An 18,255-nucleotide genomic window follows, 5' to 3' on the forward strand; every position below is an offset into this window, starting at 1 on the left:
TAAAAGTTTCGAAATGATAACGATATTCATGTTTCGTTATTCAAATATCTTTTGAAAATGAATAACCGTTTTAAATGTCATATGATTTAAATAGCGCTGTAGATGCCCTCAACTTTTAGGACACCATAAGTTATGTTACACTAACAACTTCTTTCCATAATTAAATGGCATTTTTTCCCAATCTGAACAGTTATCACGCAGAAATTTTCACACTTTTGAGCAAGTCTCAATGAAACTTAGTCAGAATGTTACCCTTAATAAAACGTTTGATGAGTTCTTGATTGGGTCATCTTAGCTCTAAAACTAGGTCACCAGGTCAAATCAAAGGGAAAGCTTGTAAACACTCTAGAGGTCAAATGTTTGGCCCAATCTTAATGAAACTTGGTCAGAATGGAACCCTCAATAAAATCTTAGAAAAGTTTGACATTGGCTCATCTGGGGTCAAAATCTAGGTCACCATTTAAAACTAAAGGAAAAGCTTGTTTACACTCCAGAGGTCACAATTTGGGCCTAATCTTAATGGAACTTGGCCAGTATGTTACCCTCAATAAAGTCTTTGACGAGTTTGATATCAGGTTATCTTGGGTCAAAACTAGGTCACCAGTTCAAATTAAAGGAAAAGCTTGTTGACACTGTAGAGGCCACATCTATGGCTATATCTTCATGAAACTTGGTCAGAATGTTGATCTTAAAGATCGTAAGGTCCAATTTGTATCTAGGTCATCTAGAATAAAAAAAACTAGATCACCAGGTCAAATCAAAGGAAAAGCTAATTTACACTAAAGAGGCCACATTTATGAAAATATCTAAATGAAACTTAGTCAGAATATTAATTTTGATATTCTTTATGTCAAGTGCAAATTTGGGTGAGGTGGGTTAAAAAACTCGGTCACTAGGTCAAATCAAAGGAAAAGCTTATTGAGGCCACATTTATGACTGTATCTTCATGAAACTTGGCCGGAATGTTAATCTTGGTGATCTTTAGGTCAAACTCGAACTTGGATCATGTCGGGTCAAAAACTGGGTCACCGGGTCAAATCAAAGGAATAGCTAGTTTACACTTTAGAGACCACGTTTATGACCATATCTTAATGAAACTTGGTCAGAATGTTAATTTTGATAATCTTTAGGTCAGTAGCTCAGGGGAGCGATACATGGCCTTCATGGCCCTCTTGTTTTATTTTCTCTGACTCACTTAATAAATTTAAATTTATATGACAGTAACCTAATATTCTCGATTTATTACATATCTGACGTTGCAGGAGTGTAATACAGCCATTAAATAAAAACGATACTACACTTTTGTAATAAAGCTTTGACATTGACGTGATTTATAGTATAGGCGACGTCGGTCAAATTGACTTGTTTATATAGCAGAAGAAAGTCGAATATTTGGTGTTCGACAAGAAAGGCTAACATGTGATAAAAAAAATTCATCTTAGATTTGTGACTATCCACGTTGAATTTATTAAACTCTTTGAATATAATTGATAAAATGTGGCGTTTCACATTTTATCATGCAGTCTATCTTATATTTGGCATGACTGTCATCGTCGGTCAGACGAAGTCTCTTGCGCAAACCACAGGTTCCTATCTCAATATTTGACTTTCATCTAAGAATGTTACAAAAACAGCTGAAATGCACCGCCCCATCAGTACTCTCAGTGCTTTGATTTAGTGCAGCCACGGCTCAATACACCAACGAAACTATAAATAGTATAATATGACGTAAAGTTATAAATAGAATTATCTTGGATTCCAGAAGATAACAAAGGTAAACATTTATATAGAGGGCATGAAAAAAAAAGAACAACAGAAGGTATGTAATTATTTAAATACACTCTCATCTTTGTATAAAACTGAATTCTGTATTATGTTTGTAACTTTTATTCTTAACTTCTGATAAAATGTAGGTGACAGAACAGTAACTAGGTATATATATTTTTTGTAAAAGTAAACAAAAATTCATTTTATGTAATTTCGTAATCAGTTTGACCTTTCATAATATTATCAAACATAAAAAAGCAATCATCAATCTTCTCTTTGCTGTCTACGAATTACAACATGTACGAAGTACACAGCAAGAAATGTTGTTGTTTTTAAATAAATAGCTGTTATTACGCATTGTTCAATATGTTTTAGGCCAGGGGAAATAAATTTTAATAAATGGGGCTGGTAGGCGCTTTTTATTTTAGTATTGAAATAGGGGAGACTTTTAGATAAAATTCGTATTGATATTATCAGTGCATATTTTAGTGTCATTCAGTAGCCTTTATAATAGAATATCTTAATGTATATAAATTTAATTGAAAAAAAAATGTCAGCCGTACTTGATAAGAAACTAATTTTATTTGTTTTAAATGCAGTTCATGCAATGATACTGCATAGTGTACTCGAGTATTCCGAACCCGGCAGTTTTCATAAAATTAAATTGGGACCTATGCTGTCAATAAAAGATATTATCATAATATTTTTCCGGGTATCAGTTGTCTACCTACATATACTTCGGTTTAAGCTACAGTACGGACAGCCTCGGATAACTACGTTCAGCTACGGATCAATTCGCATGACTACGTTTGCATTAAAGTTTAGTAACGGGTCGGTAAGTTTCATATAAATAGGCCACGTTTTGCCAGCGTTTTCATTACGATTATCTTTAACATCATGTCAAACTACGGCAAGGTACGCTTCAGTACGGATAACTACGTTTAGTACGTTTAACTACGGATGAATAAGTTTCAACCAAGTTGGACTAAATTCACGCTCAAATGGCTACTGATCGCTCAAACTTTTGTGCATGTTCAAAAGTTGGAGAAACTTGCACGTTTGAGATAAGTCTTGAATACGTTATGACCAAGTGTTGGTACGGATTGATACGGATTACTATTTTGAGGTACGGCTCAGGTACGGATCGATACGGACTACTACGTTTCTATCCGTAGCTAGTCGTAGTTATCCGCGCCGTATGTGTGACTGGGGTATTAGTGAAATCAAGTTGAATATTTGACCAAACCATTATTCAGCGTAACACATATTAGCGTGTGAGACGATCAAGGCTAACTACTGACATAAGTTCAAAACAAATTCAAATGAATGCGATAACATTGGCAAATATTTAAGGGTGATGAAAGAGAAGTGAGTCACCAGTTATAAATAAACAACTATTTGGTACAGATTAAAAACCGCTGAAAAAGTATTTTGATTTGGAATATTCCATATTTAATGACTTTAGTTTAATTAATATACATAAATTTTCTATAACAAATATTTCAAAACATATATACACACTGTGATAGGTATATAATATTTATCTTATCAATGTACATGTATTTATAAGCCCAGGGATATTCAAATATAATCCGTCATAAAACTAACTTGGGGCTATATTGCAAAGTAATTTAATAGTTACCTGTATTGGAAAATAAACTGTGTCGATCGTATTGAGGTCAGCTGCCACATTATCAAAGTTTATTAATACTAGTATTATATATTTGTGTACATCACCGGAAAATAAAGTAAGCGTCTCTTGAAAACAGCACTGAAAAAAATTGGACAAAATATGTAAATGTTATAATCTGTGGTTGATTAATGCGCACAAATATTTAAGGTATTTTCTATCTTTTGCCGAAGTATTTGTTGTCCAACTGAGTGGTGTTGTTCTTTTTATTATCTGATGTCAACAACAAATTGCTGGGTTGCATTCTATGCTTCGAAATGATAATTTATTAGATTTCATTTCTAATACTCGATTTTGTTTGTATTCCGAAAACGAGTTAAAAGATTTTTGGTTTTGTTTCTTCGATCATGACACTTTTAACGATTTAGCATTCAACTAGCAGATTTCCTTCTTCCTTCTCTTATAGCTTTTGTTTTATTCACCGAGTAACTTAACAACATCAGATGAAAACTGTTTTTATCACTATTTGTAATTAGGTGACAGCAAAGAGCTATAATGACGCAGAAAACCCAATAAAACATAACAGTAATTAGGTCATTTTAATTTTACCATTGAAAAGATAATGGATAACTAAGCTCTGTCTAAATTATTTTAACAAGTTTCAAGTTTCATGTTTATTGGCACATTCAGTAAAATAATTTGCGCTGAGTAATTTACTAGGTATACACGTGACCTACGACAAAACATAAAATATGAATAAATATTAGCATTAAAATTTGACATTACATGAAACTGAACATTTCAAGGGTATGAATTTGAATTTAAAAAAATAAACTTTAGCAATATTGAAAACAGCAATAACTTCTTTTGACTCTTACAACACGTCCGAGCATTAAATTATAAACTGATAATGCAGAGACACATGTCTAAGTTTTTACGCATAATGCCCCGAGCAAAAGTACACAGGTCAGCGCATACTAGGTTTTATACTTTATTAAAGTCTCTTCCAATACAGTGTCATAAAATACACAACAAAAATTAAACATACAATACACATGTTGGGCAATTCTTTGTCTAGAATGACAATAGACTATAGATTAAAAATACATTACGAATTACACTATAAGAAATATCTTTACACATACATTACATAGTGCACCAAAATGCAAATTTTATCATAATTGTATTTACACGATAAAAGATGGATAACCAATGCTAATCAAAATATAAGAACTGCCATAAAAATAAGTAGTTAAGGCACTGAAAAATGTAAATCGGGGCCCTAATGCGCTTGATAAGAAACATTTTAAAATACCATGTATCATCCCTGATCAGATCAGGGGTGAACAGATTAGCATTGATTAACTACACTTATAATAAAACGTTACGTTCATCATTCATAAAACATTATTGTGACATTATTTACAAATGAATAAAAGACGGCGTTGCAAAATATTAAAACAGGTTTTGGCACTATAACGTATCATTTCTTCTTTGGTGAACAAAAATTTCAATTGATCAGTTTTAGACATCGTACTGAACGAACTATCAACAGTATTTGCCTTTGCAAATAATGACTGACGCAAGTCATCATACAAAAAGCAATCAAGAAGAACATGGCTCTCATCTTCAATATTGCTACAGAAAGGACATTTCCGTTCCTGTACGCCTAATCCTTCATAACGCCCAGTTTCAATGCGAATTGGAGCTACGCCACAACGAAATTTACTAAACGCTACGCGATGTCGTGGAGACATAATAAGTTTACAATACCTTTCTGCACGATATTCGCTTTTAAATAACCGATAAGTACGCAACTTATTTCCACCTCGACCGAAGAACCTGTAGCACTATTCAAAGATTCAAGCCAATCTGAACAATGATTGACCTTTAATTTTTGCGTGACTAAGTTGACAACTGTTTGTTTAGGAATAACAATACTGATATCACAATACTGGGGAACACCACAACTAGTCAGCAAAGACTTTACATAAAAGAACCAATTTTTACACGACCTATTTGCCCTAGATGCAGACCAAAGTGCAACCCGCTTATTTATTCTACTCTCATGCATTTTGGACATTCTAGCCAAATGGATAGAAATGGACTTCCAATGTCTTACATCTGGGGATACCCAACCCATTTCGCCCGATACCGCTATCTTCGACGTGTATCTACCGACACCCAAAAAGAACCGCATCGCCCGGTACTAAACCGCGTTAATACAGGAGTATGAACGGTATCCCCAGATTGCAGACTGGCCAAACTGTAGAATCATACAAAGTAGTATACACACTATAAGACAGGCCGCCAACTGATTTACTATGAAAAGTGCTGCAATAGTGTTGGACACATTGATAATCTAGGTTTATTCGTTGATTAATCATATCACTTTGATCTAGTATATAAATAAAAGTACAAAACAATGAGTTTAACATTCCTATGGTATTTATACGTCATTTAACATTTAATGACGTAACTTTATCTGTCAACGTCACAGTATATCGAATATACAAGAAGCACTGTTCATTAACGTGATTACAAAAGTTTTAAGTAAGAACATCCGTTCTGATTGTTGTTATTACATAAACTTTTTTCAATAATTATTAGGGAATCGATCCCTCTACGGTAACATGCGATATACCGAAAGAGATATATACTATCGAATTAAAAAATGTGTACTTCCAGCACGTGCAAAAAGCGCCTGACTTCGGATTTTTAGCCCACCATCATCAGATGGTGGGCTATTCAAATCACTCTGCGTCCGTGGTCCGACGTCCTTCCGTCCGTCCGTCCGTCATTCCGTCCGTCCGTCCTTCCGTTAACAATTTCTCGTTATCGCATCTCCTCAGAAACTACTAGGGGGATTTTTACCAAACTTTGTCAGAATGATGTATTGGTACCCTAGTTGTGTCCCTCTGAAAATCACACTGGTGCAACAATTATTTAGTAAGTTATGGCCCTTTGTTTATTTCTATAATTTACATAGATTTATATAGGGAAAAACTTTGAAAATCTTCTTGCCCAAAACCACAGAGCCTAGGGCTTTGATATTTGGTATGAAGCATCATCTAGTGGTCCTCTACCAAGATGATTCAAATTATTTCCCTGGGGTCTAATATGGCCCCACCCCGGGGGTCACATTGTTTATATAGACTTATATAGGGAAAAACTTTGAAAAACCTCTTGTCCAAAACCACAGGGCCTAAGGCTTTGATATTTTGTATGTGACATCATCTAGTGGTATTCTACTAAGATTGTTCAAATTATCCCCCTAGGGTCAAATATGGCCCTGCCCCGGGGGTCACATGGTTTACATAGACTTATATAGGGAAAAACTTTGAAAATCTTCTTGTCCAAACCACAAAGCCTAGGGCTTTGATATTTGTAATGTAGCATCGTCTAGTGGTTCTCTACCAAGTTTGTTAAAATTATCCCCCTAGGGTCAAATATGGCCCGGCCCTGTTGGTCACATGGTTCATATAGACTTATATAAGGAAAAGTTTTTAAAAACTTCTTGTCAATAACCTACAACATTCAGATTTGGACCACATGTATGGTTTTGAGTGGCAAGATGAACCTTGACATGAGTTGACCTTGATTTTGACCTAGTGACCTACTTTCACATTTCTGTAGCTACAGCCTTCAAATTTGGACCACATGCATAGTTTTGTGCACTGAAATAAACTTTGACCTTAACATTGACCTAGTGACCTACTTTCACATTTTTGAAGGTACAGGCTTCAAATTTGGACCACATGCATAATTTCTTGTTCCAAAATGAAATTTGACCTTGATTTTGACCCAGTGACCTACTTTCACATTTCTCAAGCTGCAGCCTTCAAATTTGGACCACATGCATGGTTTTATGTACCGAAACAAACTTTCACCTTTACATTGACCTGGTGACCTACTTTATCATTTTTGAAGGTACAGGCTTCAAATTTGGACCATATGCATAGTTTTTATTTCCGAAATAAAATTTGACCTTCATTTTGACCTAGTGACCTACTTTCACATTTCTCAAGCTATAGCCTTCAAATTTGGACCACTTGCATAGTTTTGTGTACCGAAATGAACTTTGACCTTAAGATTGACCTAGTGACCTACTTTCACATATCTGTAGCTACAGGCTTCAAATTTAGACCACATGAATAGGATTGTGTACCGAAACAAACTTTGACCTTGACATTGACCTAGTGACCTACTTTCACATTTTTGAAGGTACAGGCTTCAAATTTGGACCACATGCGTAGATTGGTGTTCTGAAGTGAAATTTGACCTTGATTTTGACCTAGTGACCTACTTTCACATTTCTCAAGCTACGGCCTTCAGATTTGGACCACTTGCATAGTTTTGTGTACCGAAATAAACTTTGATCTTAAGATTGACCTAGTGACCTACTTTCCAATTTCTCAAACTACAATCTTCAAACTTGATGCACATGCATAGTTTTGTGTACAAACCACTTTGTCCTTGAAATTGATCTAGTGACCTACTTTCACATTTCTCAAGCTACAGCTTTCGAATTTAGACCACATGCACAGTGTTGTGTACGGAAATGAAATTTGACCTTGAGCTAATCAGTAAGTCTTGAAATTTGGAACACACAAAAATGGAACATTGGTGGGCGCAAAGATCACTCTGTGATCTCTTGTTTGGAAGAATACGCTTTTTCCTTGTGCCTAGTAAATTGTCACATAACTTGTCCGAACCGCAACGTCTTGCACATCAGTACAAATATGGATATATGGTATATATACACGTAGTGTGCACACCTAGTGAGAGCACATTTCATATAAATAAATAGGCGGAAATTACCATACAATATGGGCAGTGTTGTTTTTATTTCAAAATCTACCTTTAAATTGATAAGGAATCGATCTTACGCGTAGCGACGAAAATTGGGATCGACATGCGATAAACCGAATGTGATACAATGTATATACTATTAAAACATGTGTATTTCCGTGCTGTCATCAGACAGTTCTTTTCAAATGTTATGGGATGAGTTGAAGCACGTCGGTTCGATTCCCGACTGAGACAATGCCTTATTTCATACTATTCATATTTTAGGTTCCTCCTTACACTTGGATGTACATGTATATAACGTTGAAGTGTCTTTTAACTCTGCGGCCGATAAAAATGATTTTCACATCTGATTAGATCTATAGCTGATTCAAGTACCAGATTTTTTTCTCAGCTATAACACTTATGCACTATTAACTTAAGGATAGATCTGTTATAAACACCAAACCATTTCCTGATAGATGCCTATTTAACGGCTAGTGTTGTTGCAATCGCATTTATAACAGTATTTTTTTAATATTTTGAATGGATTTAATTTTAACGTAATACAACTTTGCAAATACTTTTTTTTTAATTTGAAGGACTTGGTAAAAACTCTAACAGTCTTATTATATATTTTAACTTTGAAAAATTATAGCCTTGGTACTCTCACATCACTGCTTTTGTTGAGAAAATACGGAAACGTATTCGGACAAAAATATTCTTTAAATCAGTATTTGAACTCAATTACATAGTTCAGAATTGTACATATGTTTAAACACTTACTTAATTTGTAGGACATTAGATCGTAGATGGCTGGTGTGCTACCAAGAACAAATCTTCCGGTAGAAATTGTGGATTATTTTCGGAAAGAGAGAAGACGGCATAGTGAAAATGTAGATACTTCAGTCAACACGTCGCGTAAAAAATCACCAAGAAACAGTCACAATATATCTAAGTGTGATACTCTGGGAATACTGATTGACAAACCAAAATACAGAAAATATAGTACTCTTCTGTCACGAATTGCTTCTTTTGAAAATTGGCCACAGAATAAAACACAGGAAATAAAACAGTTAGCAGAAGCTGGATTCGCGTATACAGGAACTGATGACTCTGTTAGATGTTTTTATTGCAGTAAAGGACTAAGAGACTGGCCAGAAGGAGCATGTCCCTGGGAACAACATGTTCTAGCCAGCCCCGACTGTGGTCACGTGATTCAATGTAAAGGTAAAGGATATATTAGAAAAATCCTAGGAGAAGGACACCAAGACTCTGATGTTGACGTAGACGATTCAGATGAAATAGTTGATACTGTACAGCTAGCTATAAATAGAAATGAAAATGCTGTTTCTGCTGCAAGAGAGTATTGTGCAGACGAAGGTATTTTGAAAAAGGCAATAAAAACACTGATAAAACAAGATCTACAGAAAGAATTCTCAGCTGTTGAACTTGTAAAGGTAATACAAGAAATTGGGGAGACAAGCGAAAATGCAAACGCGACATCACAGCTTTCCGAAGATGAAGAGCAAGACGATATAGAAACAGACGGAGAAGTTTCTGAATCAGACGAAGAGGATATGGAAGAAGCAAACAGAAAATTAAAGGAGCCAGTAACGTGTAAAATATGTTATGATGCAATTGCATGTATTATTACGTTACCCTGTGGTCACATGGTTTGTTGCTCCCAATGTATTTCAGCACTAACTAAATGTGCAGTCTGTAGAACCCAAATAAAGGGCACCGTCCGAGCTCTGATGGCCATTTGAAATAATGTACTAATACATGAAAATGGCTGACCTTGGTAAAGAAAGAGGCTTCTAAAGGTGACGGCTTTCTTTCATTTTCAATATTATGTTTCCTATAGTTTAAGCATCACTACATACACATAAATCACGTAGAATTTCTTGTGAGTATATTATTATCATTTGTGAAATGTTGATTTAACTCGTACATTTTTGTAGACATTTGTCTGTGATTTCGTCATGTAAATTAAAACTAATATTAAGGCATCGCCACAGTCACAACTCAATATCAGTTCATATTTTCAGGCCGAAAATTTTGCTCTTGAAAGTTGCACTAAAGTCTTAACAGCTGGTCAAATTATCATCAACATAGAAGCATATGATGATTTATAGTACATATGCCGCTTGTAAAATGTTTGAATCTCGTTTAGACCGAAACCTTACCCCAAAATATTAAAATCTTACGTGCAGTCAAACTCCAATATAAAGAAATATTACAAAGACAACATTTTGTTCATTTTAAAGTACAATATGTATACTGCAAACTTTTACGGATTTTTGTCCAAATTGTTCCTGGTTATTGCATTAGACACAAAAAGACAACCCCATGTAAATTTAATTTAAAATGTTGTTTCTACATGCATTACTGACCACAGCTAGCTAGGTAAACCTATACACAAAAGGTCCTATAATATCACCTGTTTATATACATATAAATTATGTGTAAACAGATAACACAAATTGGATAAATTGATGGTGCTGGGATTTTTGTGAATAATTCAGTGACTAGGTAAAATTTCAAAATAATTTCTTAAGACTTTGTTCTTCACGGTCTGCTTTACAATTGACTGTAATTATCTCTTAAATGTATTGAATATATATTGAGTTTGCCTGCATGTAAAATAGCAAAATTTTGTCATTTTGGTCAGAGAAAAATATCGAATAAAGACATAATACAGGTAGTGAAATGCACATCCTTTTACTTGCATATGTTCACATTGATATTTAGAACATAATTATGACAAAATTATTGACTTTATTGTTACCACTTAGTCATCTTTTATTTTATGAAAATTTGCATGTAAAATTTTGAGTCAAATGGCCGCCACTGTGGCGATGCCTTAATGAATTGCCCGAATAAGGTCTGCAGCAATTACTTGAATTAAGTTCCCCCATATCATTAAAATAACTTTAAATCTATTTTTATAAACACATCTTAAATATTTAAAACAAATGAACTGTTCCTAAGTTTAGACTATTTTATTGCGCTCTATCTACCCCGTAATTACTAAATATATATATACGTTAAAATCGCCGAGGAGGTAAATCGATTATGTGTACATGCTATTTGATATGTTTCTGTTATTCGATATACCTAAATGTAATTGTGTCAATATATTTTTCAAATTTGTACTGATTTGGAAAGTATTACTGGTATATCTGTTACCCCGCAGTCGAGGACCAGGAGGACGTATAGTGTCCATGAGTCCGTCAAACATTTTGGTGTATTCAACTCCTCCTATAATTTCAATCATATTTAAAAGAAACTTTCATAAGTATGAAGTAGACAGGAGCATATTTTCAAAACTTTATTGTCTGAATTTATTTACTTTAACTTATGACCATTTTGGACTTTAGTAATCCCCCGCCGTGGCGGAGGGATTATAGGAATGGTCTGCGTCCGTCCTTCCGTCCGTCCGTCCGTCCTTCCGTCCGTCTTTCCGTCCGTCCTTCCGTCTGTAACACTTTCGTGTCCTCTCCATATCTCCTAAACCCCTTGAAGGATTTTCATCAAACTTGGGTCAAATGATCACCTCATCAAGGCGATGTGCAGAACCCATGAGTCAGCCTTGTCAGTTCAAGGTCAAGGTCACATTCAAGGTCAAAGGTTTGAGCCTGCCATTTTGTGTCCGCTCTATATCTCCTAAACCCCTTGAAGGAATTTTATAAAACTTGGGTCAAATGATCACCTCATCAAGACGATATGCAGAACCCATGAGTCAGCCATGCCAGCTCAAGGTCAAGGTCACAACTCAGGGTCAAAGGTTTGAGCCTTCCACTTTGTGTCCGCTCTATATCTCTTAAACCCCTTGAAGGAATTTTATAAAACTTGGGTCAAATGATCACCTCATCAAGACGATGTGCAGAACCCATGAGTCAGCCATGCCAGCTCAAGTTCAAGGTCACAACTCGGAGTCAAAGGTTTGAGCCTTCCATTTTGTGTCCGCTCTATATCTCTTAAACCCCTTGAAGGAATTTTATAAAACTTGATCAAACGATCACCTCATCAAGGCGATGTGCAGAACTTATGAGTCAGCCATGTCGGCTCAAGGTCAAGGTCACAACTGAAGGTCAAAGGTTTGAGCCTTCCATTTCGTGTTCGCTCTATATCTCCTAAACCCCTTGAAGGAATTCTATAAAACTTGGGTCAAATGATTACCTCATCAGAACGATGTGCAGAAATTATGAGTCAACCATGCCAGCTCAAGGTCACAGCTAAGGGTCGAAGGTTTGAGCCTTCCATTTAGTGTCCACTCTGTATCTCCTAAACCCCTTGAAGGATTTTCATCAAACTTGGGTCAAATGATCACCTCATCAAGAACTCATGAGTCAGCCATGTCAACTCAAGGTCAAGGTCACAACTGAAGGTCAAAGGTTTCAACTCTGTATCTCCTAAACCCCTTGAAGGATTTTCATGAAACTTGGGTCAAATGATCACCTCATCAAGACGTTGTGCAGACTTCATGAGTCAGCCATGTCAGTTCAAGGTCAAGGTCACAGCTAAAATCAAAGGTTTACCCTTTTACTATCCATAGCAGTGGCGGGAGATTTAGCTGTCTTTCAGACTGCCTTGTACTATAACAACTACACCTGTACCACGTGTGCTCAATTACTCCTACAGTTTGCATTCATTTAACTGGTATACATCATCAAATGACAAATGGAGTTGTCTTGCGCAAATTTTTAGACGTTCATAATCGATGAATATTATTGTTATTTGGTTTTCGAAATGCTCCACTCTACCTTTTATGCTCGACTCATTTTGCAGTGTCTATCCATCTAATGCACCAATTTAAGTGAAAAAAAAGAATTATTTGGAATTTGAAATGCCCCATCTCTTCCTTGCATACTCCACTCTTCTTGCAGTGTCTTTCCATTTTATGCACCAATTTCAAATAAAATAAAATAATAAAAAACAAATAGCCCGCCCGCTTACCTCAATAGGTAGAGCGCTGGTCTACGGATCGCGGGGTTGTGAGTTCGATCCTCGGGCGGAGCGTATGTTCTTCTTGACTATTTGATAATCGACATTGTGTCTGAAATCATTAGTCCTCCACCTCTGATACATGTGGGGAAGTTGGCAGTTACTTGCGAAGAAAAGGTTTGTACTGGTACAGAATCCAGGAACACTGGTTAGGTAAACTGCCTGCCGTTATATGACTGAAATGCTGTTGAAAAACGGCGTTAAACCGTAAAAACAAACAAACAAATAAAATAAAATAATATTTTTGAATTATTTGGACTTTGAAATGCCCATTCTCTACCTTTGTGTGCTCAACTCCTTTTGCAGTGTTTATCCCTTTAACGCTCCAATTCAGATAAATAGGATAAACTTCATTAACACCAAGTGGAAATACCCATACATAAGTAGTCGGTAGGTTAATGTCCAGTTTTTAGCTCGATCGGTTATAGAAATGTCGAGGTACCGTTATTCATTCTGCATAAATGATAAAAACCTTTTCATCAATTTTTAAAAGCATTCTCAAAGTCTTTGAGTGTAGGGAGAATTAAACTGCTTCGTTGGCATGGATCATGTATGGATTTTGAACCTTTGATTTTATGCTTTATAAAGAATTCCCCTGCATTCTTGCTCAGTGCATATTTCTTACAAACCTGCTATATTCTCCGTGAAAATTTAATGCAAAACATTGTGTCAGAAATAATTTGTCCTCAACCTCTGATTCATGTGGGGAAGTTGGCATTTACCTTTGGAGAACAGGTTTGTATATTACAGAATCCAGAAACTCTAGTGATGTTAACTGCCCGCCATTACATAACTGAAATACTGTTGAAAAAAAACAACGATGCTAAACCTAAACAAAACAACACAAGCATGACCACTGCAAGATGAATAAGACATTTATTTTCACATTGCTAAAGCCGTGTTTACATCTATATTGATTGAGCAGTTAATGCCATATAAAATAATAGATTAATATTATAATGAATCAGAAAGTATTTTCACCTGTCTAATAGTACGATACTTAACGCATTTGACTAATTTCTGACACAAGCAATTATTTAAGCGATGGACGCAGAAAAGCGGGGAATTGCTTCGAACAACAAAAAATACCTACAAGTGTAATTCTTGTAATATCACGGCATTTTGGTAATCAATCAATATGTCACCAATTCAGAGTTTTGTTTGTTAAAAATGTTAATCAGAAATATTTTTGGGCATGTCCTGGAATGGTCTCCATAAAAGCAGAATTCTTGAAATTATGCTAATGATGTATTCTGAACTTACAAATATTAATAGACATAAGTAAATACGTTCATCTCTACCATATGAAATCATTGTGTACAATGTATTATCAACTACCTTACAATAAACAGTAAAAGAATTGCATAGGACAGCTTTGGCCTGTCCAACCTTGTAACTGAAATCCTAAACCAATATTGGCACCCTAGTGTATACATTGTAGGCTAGTCATGTTCATACCCACTTTAATTCAGACCAATCCCGATTGTTTAATAAGCGCATATTGTTTCATTTATGCAGTGATATGTTTAGGTCATGCAATTAAAACACGACATTTTATCTCGAGCGCACGACATCTTATCTCGAGCGCTCCACATCTTATCTCGAGCGCACACCATCTTATCTCATGCGCACGACATCTTCAAGAAATCTTATCCCGTGCGCACGAGATCTTATCTCGAGGCCACAACATCTTATTTCGATCTCATGACATCTTATGTCGTGCGCACGACATCTTATTTCGAGCGCACGACATCTTATCTCGAGCGCACGACATATTATCTCGAGCGCTCGACATATGATCTATATATATTGAGGCCCTTTGTGTGTTTTCATGTCATCAGTAAAACATGCGACTGCCGTTGTTTTTGCTTTTGTTTAGTTTATACTTGCCAACTATTTCACGGGTTTGCAGAGTAGCGATTTCAATACAAAAACGGATTAAAACAGGCAGCAAAATTAAGTCCTTGACATAAAAATGATTAATTATGTAGGCTTCGCCTATATTAAAGAATTTCTCCGTTTCCCCCTTATTCATGCATGCAATTTTATAACTTTTCTCACAATATGCAAATTGATATATACTATCAGTTGAACTGCGATTTGTTGTTATTCTGTTATTCAAATATGCAGTAAGCTTCATTTATTGGATTACCAATTACGTGCAATGGTCTCCCAAATGATTGATAAACTTGTATTGTGTGACCTTTAAACAACATCTGAATAGGCGGGACCCTTATTATCTACTTGTCCGTTTGATTTTACTATTGACCTTAACGCACAAAAGGGTCCTAATATATATAGATAAAATGTGGTGTGCTCGAGATAAGATGTCGTCCGCTCGAGATAAGATCTCGATTGCACGAGATAATGTTATGTGAGTGAGTTGGGTTTTACGGCGAATCGACACAAAATGGTCATATATCGCCGAGAAGAAGTCGTATTGCAAACGTCAATTGTAAAGCCTAAACATTGATGTAAAAATGTATTTTGTTAGCTTTAAATGAGGTTGTGTTACAAAATTATGGCTCGGAGACACGGTCAAATAAAAGGACGGGAAAACACACAGGCCTTACAATTGTCCATATTGTATGTTGCTACTATAGTTTCTTTATTTCAATAATCATTTGATTTAAGAATATAAAGGATATATTTCCAGAGTACGAAATTCATACTGCAGAAGTGTGTCAAAAATTACCATCTGCATAAAAGCTTTCATTTGTGAACGCATTTATAAAGTGGTTTCTTTTGCGTTGTTATACGGTTTTGGCCATCAACTAATATACCCACGCGTTCTAATGGATGAAAGACGATGCTCATTTAAATTTTAATTTCATCTGAATTTGAACTTCATCTGAACTTGAACTTCATATGAATTTGAATTTAATATGAATTTGAACTTCATCTGAACTTGAACTTCATATGAATTTGAATTTAATCTGAATTTGAACTTCATCTGAACTTGAACTTCATCTGAACTTGAACTTCATTTGCATTTGAATTTCATCTGAATTTGAACTTCATTTGCATTTGAACTTCATATGAATTTGAACTTCATCTGAATTTGAACTTCATTTGCATTTGAACTTCATATGAATTTGAACTTCATCTGAATTTGAATATAATCTGAATTTGAACACCATATGAATCTGAACTTCATGAAATGCGAATCTTTAAAAACAAATAAGACTATTTATGATACAAAAAGTGACAATTCTAAATGACTTAATCAGTTATAGACTAGTTCGGCTGCTAGCCTTATAATTTCCCACGATTCGTTATAACAACTAAAAGCTTATTTTAATGTCAAAGATGTATAATAAAAGTATAATTTGTACAGTAGCTAGCGATATTAGGTCAGTCGTGACAAAAACATTAGAAGACCCACTTAAGCTCGCCTTCATTTCTAATACAGCCAACTATTATAAAATACAGTTACTCAGTAAGCTATTTTGAATACTGGTTACAGCCTATGCTCCCAATGATTTATATTGATATTCTCTTTGTTCTGTATCTGTCTGAATTTTAAAACTACGTAGAACCGTTCTGTTATATCAAAGACGGAATAAGTGTATAAACCGATATACATTTGAAACTCAAAACAGCTTATGTTTTCGAATGGTCCCCGAATGACTTCTATATGTTACTAGTGAATACGGCATTTTATTTTTGTTAAGAGTTATAGAAAAGACTTATTTGAGAAAGAAACACGTAATCAGGAAAACTTTAATGACTTTTTTTTGAATATTTGGAGAATAAATACCATATTCAATTTGAAAACTTTAAACATCAGAAAGAAACCAAGCGCATTTTTCGTAAAAACGACTAATGCTTGCAGAATTATGTCTTTGCGTTAATTTTTGAATTATTTAAATTTTCATAATGTGTTCTCGAAAAAAAATCAGAAATGTAACTATTCGTACTACCTCTTGCTTGTAAAATCTAAATTATTTTATCGATTTTCTGCTCAAGTCTTATTCTTTGCAAGATAAACAAGATCACAGTAAGACTGTAATTATTTGCTAATTATTGAACAGACAGACACTGCATATGGTAAATAAACCTTAAGATCTTCAGTAATGATTACGGTAAAAGGATATATCAGACAGACTCTTGTTTAAATGACTAAACTTGGACATGAAACAAATTCTTATATTCTGAGCATTGGAAGCGGATTTTGAAAGTAAAAAAAAATGTATAATAGAACCAGTTGCCTGAACCCTTACTTTCCTGCAAGCACACACGATCGCAGATTCGGTATCAACAAGAAAAGTTCAAGTGCTTTGTAAATGTAATGAGCATGTTGTGGTTTAAGCAACGTGAAATATTATAAAGCATATCTGTATTGGAACTATTTAACTGCAATTAGCTTTTATTTTTCAACTTGAAATCTTACTATTATGAATAATGACAAATGTCTTCCAAGACATACATTGCAAACCAGTGGATTAGATGTGTCATTTTTTTCATTACTGTTCCGAACGCATAATTAGACAGCGCACCTATAGTAACGTTTGAGAAGGTCGAGTTTCGTTGGGCGTCATCAGCACAAAAGATGATTGACATATTTTGTCAGTCTTTACCCCTTACCTTTAATGTTTTATCTCTTGTTTTATTGCGCTCAGGCATTAACCAGTCCGTCAAGATACTGCAGCTGTTACAAATATGGGTTATCTCAGCATTGATATTGTTTAATTTAGAACTGAAACTATGCAGTCCGTAATTTATTAAATGTCGTTTGCGTGAGACCTATCAAAGAATTGTATACCATTATTCTTATAATATACATATAATATATGAATTGAAATGACCTTCAAACAGCTGCTGCAAATATACATATTAATGTATATTTTTATATGTTATTTATTGCGAATACTATGGAAACAATCTGGGAGTAGCTTTGATTTATTGTCATCTTTGTAGAGAGAACATTCATATGTGCCCGCTATTGCATTGTAGTTCTGAACTTTACCGCAATAAATTGCAGCTAAATGCGTCAGTTTTAAGGTTCCCAGACGACCTTGGTTTATTTACGCTGTAGCTGATTTAAGGTTAGATACAAA

General features: G+C 34.9%; 1 protein-coding gene across 1 annotated transcript; it reads left to right on the plus strand.

Annotated features, from left to right (window-relative positions):
- The first annotated feature begins 1,743 nt into the window (after nucleotides 1–1,743).
- On the plus strand, nucleotides 1,744–11,341 carry LOC123523870 (baculoviral IAP repeat-containing protein 7-like). The gene is made up of 2 exons (XM_053539477.1): nucleotides 1,744–1,819; nucleotides 8,983–11,341. The coding sequence occupies exon 2, from the start codon at nucleotides 8,998–9,000 to the stop codon at nucleotides 9,952–9,954; it is 957 nt and encodes a 318-aa protein (XP_053395452.1). The 5' UTR covers nucleotides 1,744–1,819; nucleotides 8,983–8,997; the 3' UTR covers nucleotides 9,955–11,341.
- The last annotated feature ends 6,914 nt before the right edge of the window (nucleotides 11,342–18,255 follow it).

Source organism: Mercenaria mercenaria, chromosome 3 (genome assembly GCF_021730395.1).
Source record: "Mercenaria mercenaria strain notata chromosome 3, MADL_Memer_1, whole genome shotgun sequence".
Taxonomy (NCBI): domain Eukaryota; kingdom Metazoa; phylum Mollusca; class Bivalvia; order Venerida; family Veneridae; genus Mercenaria; species Mercenaria mercenaria.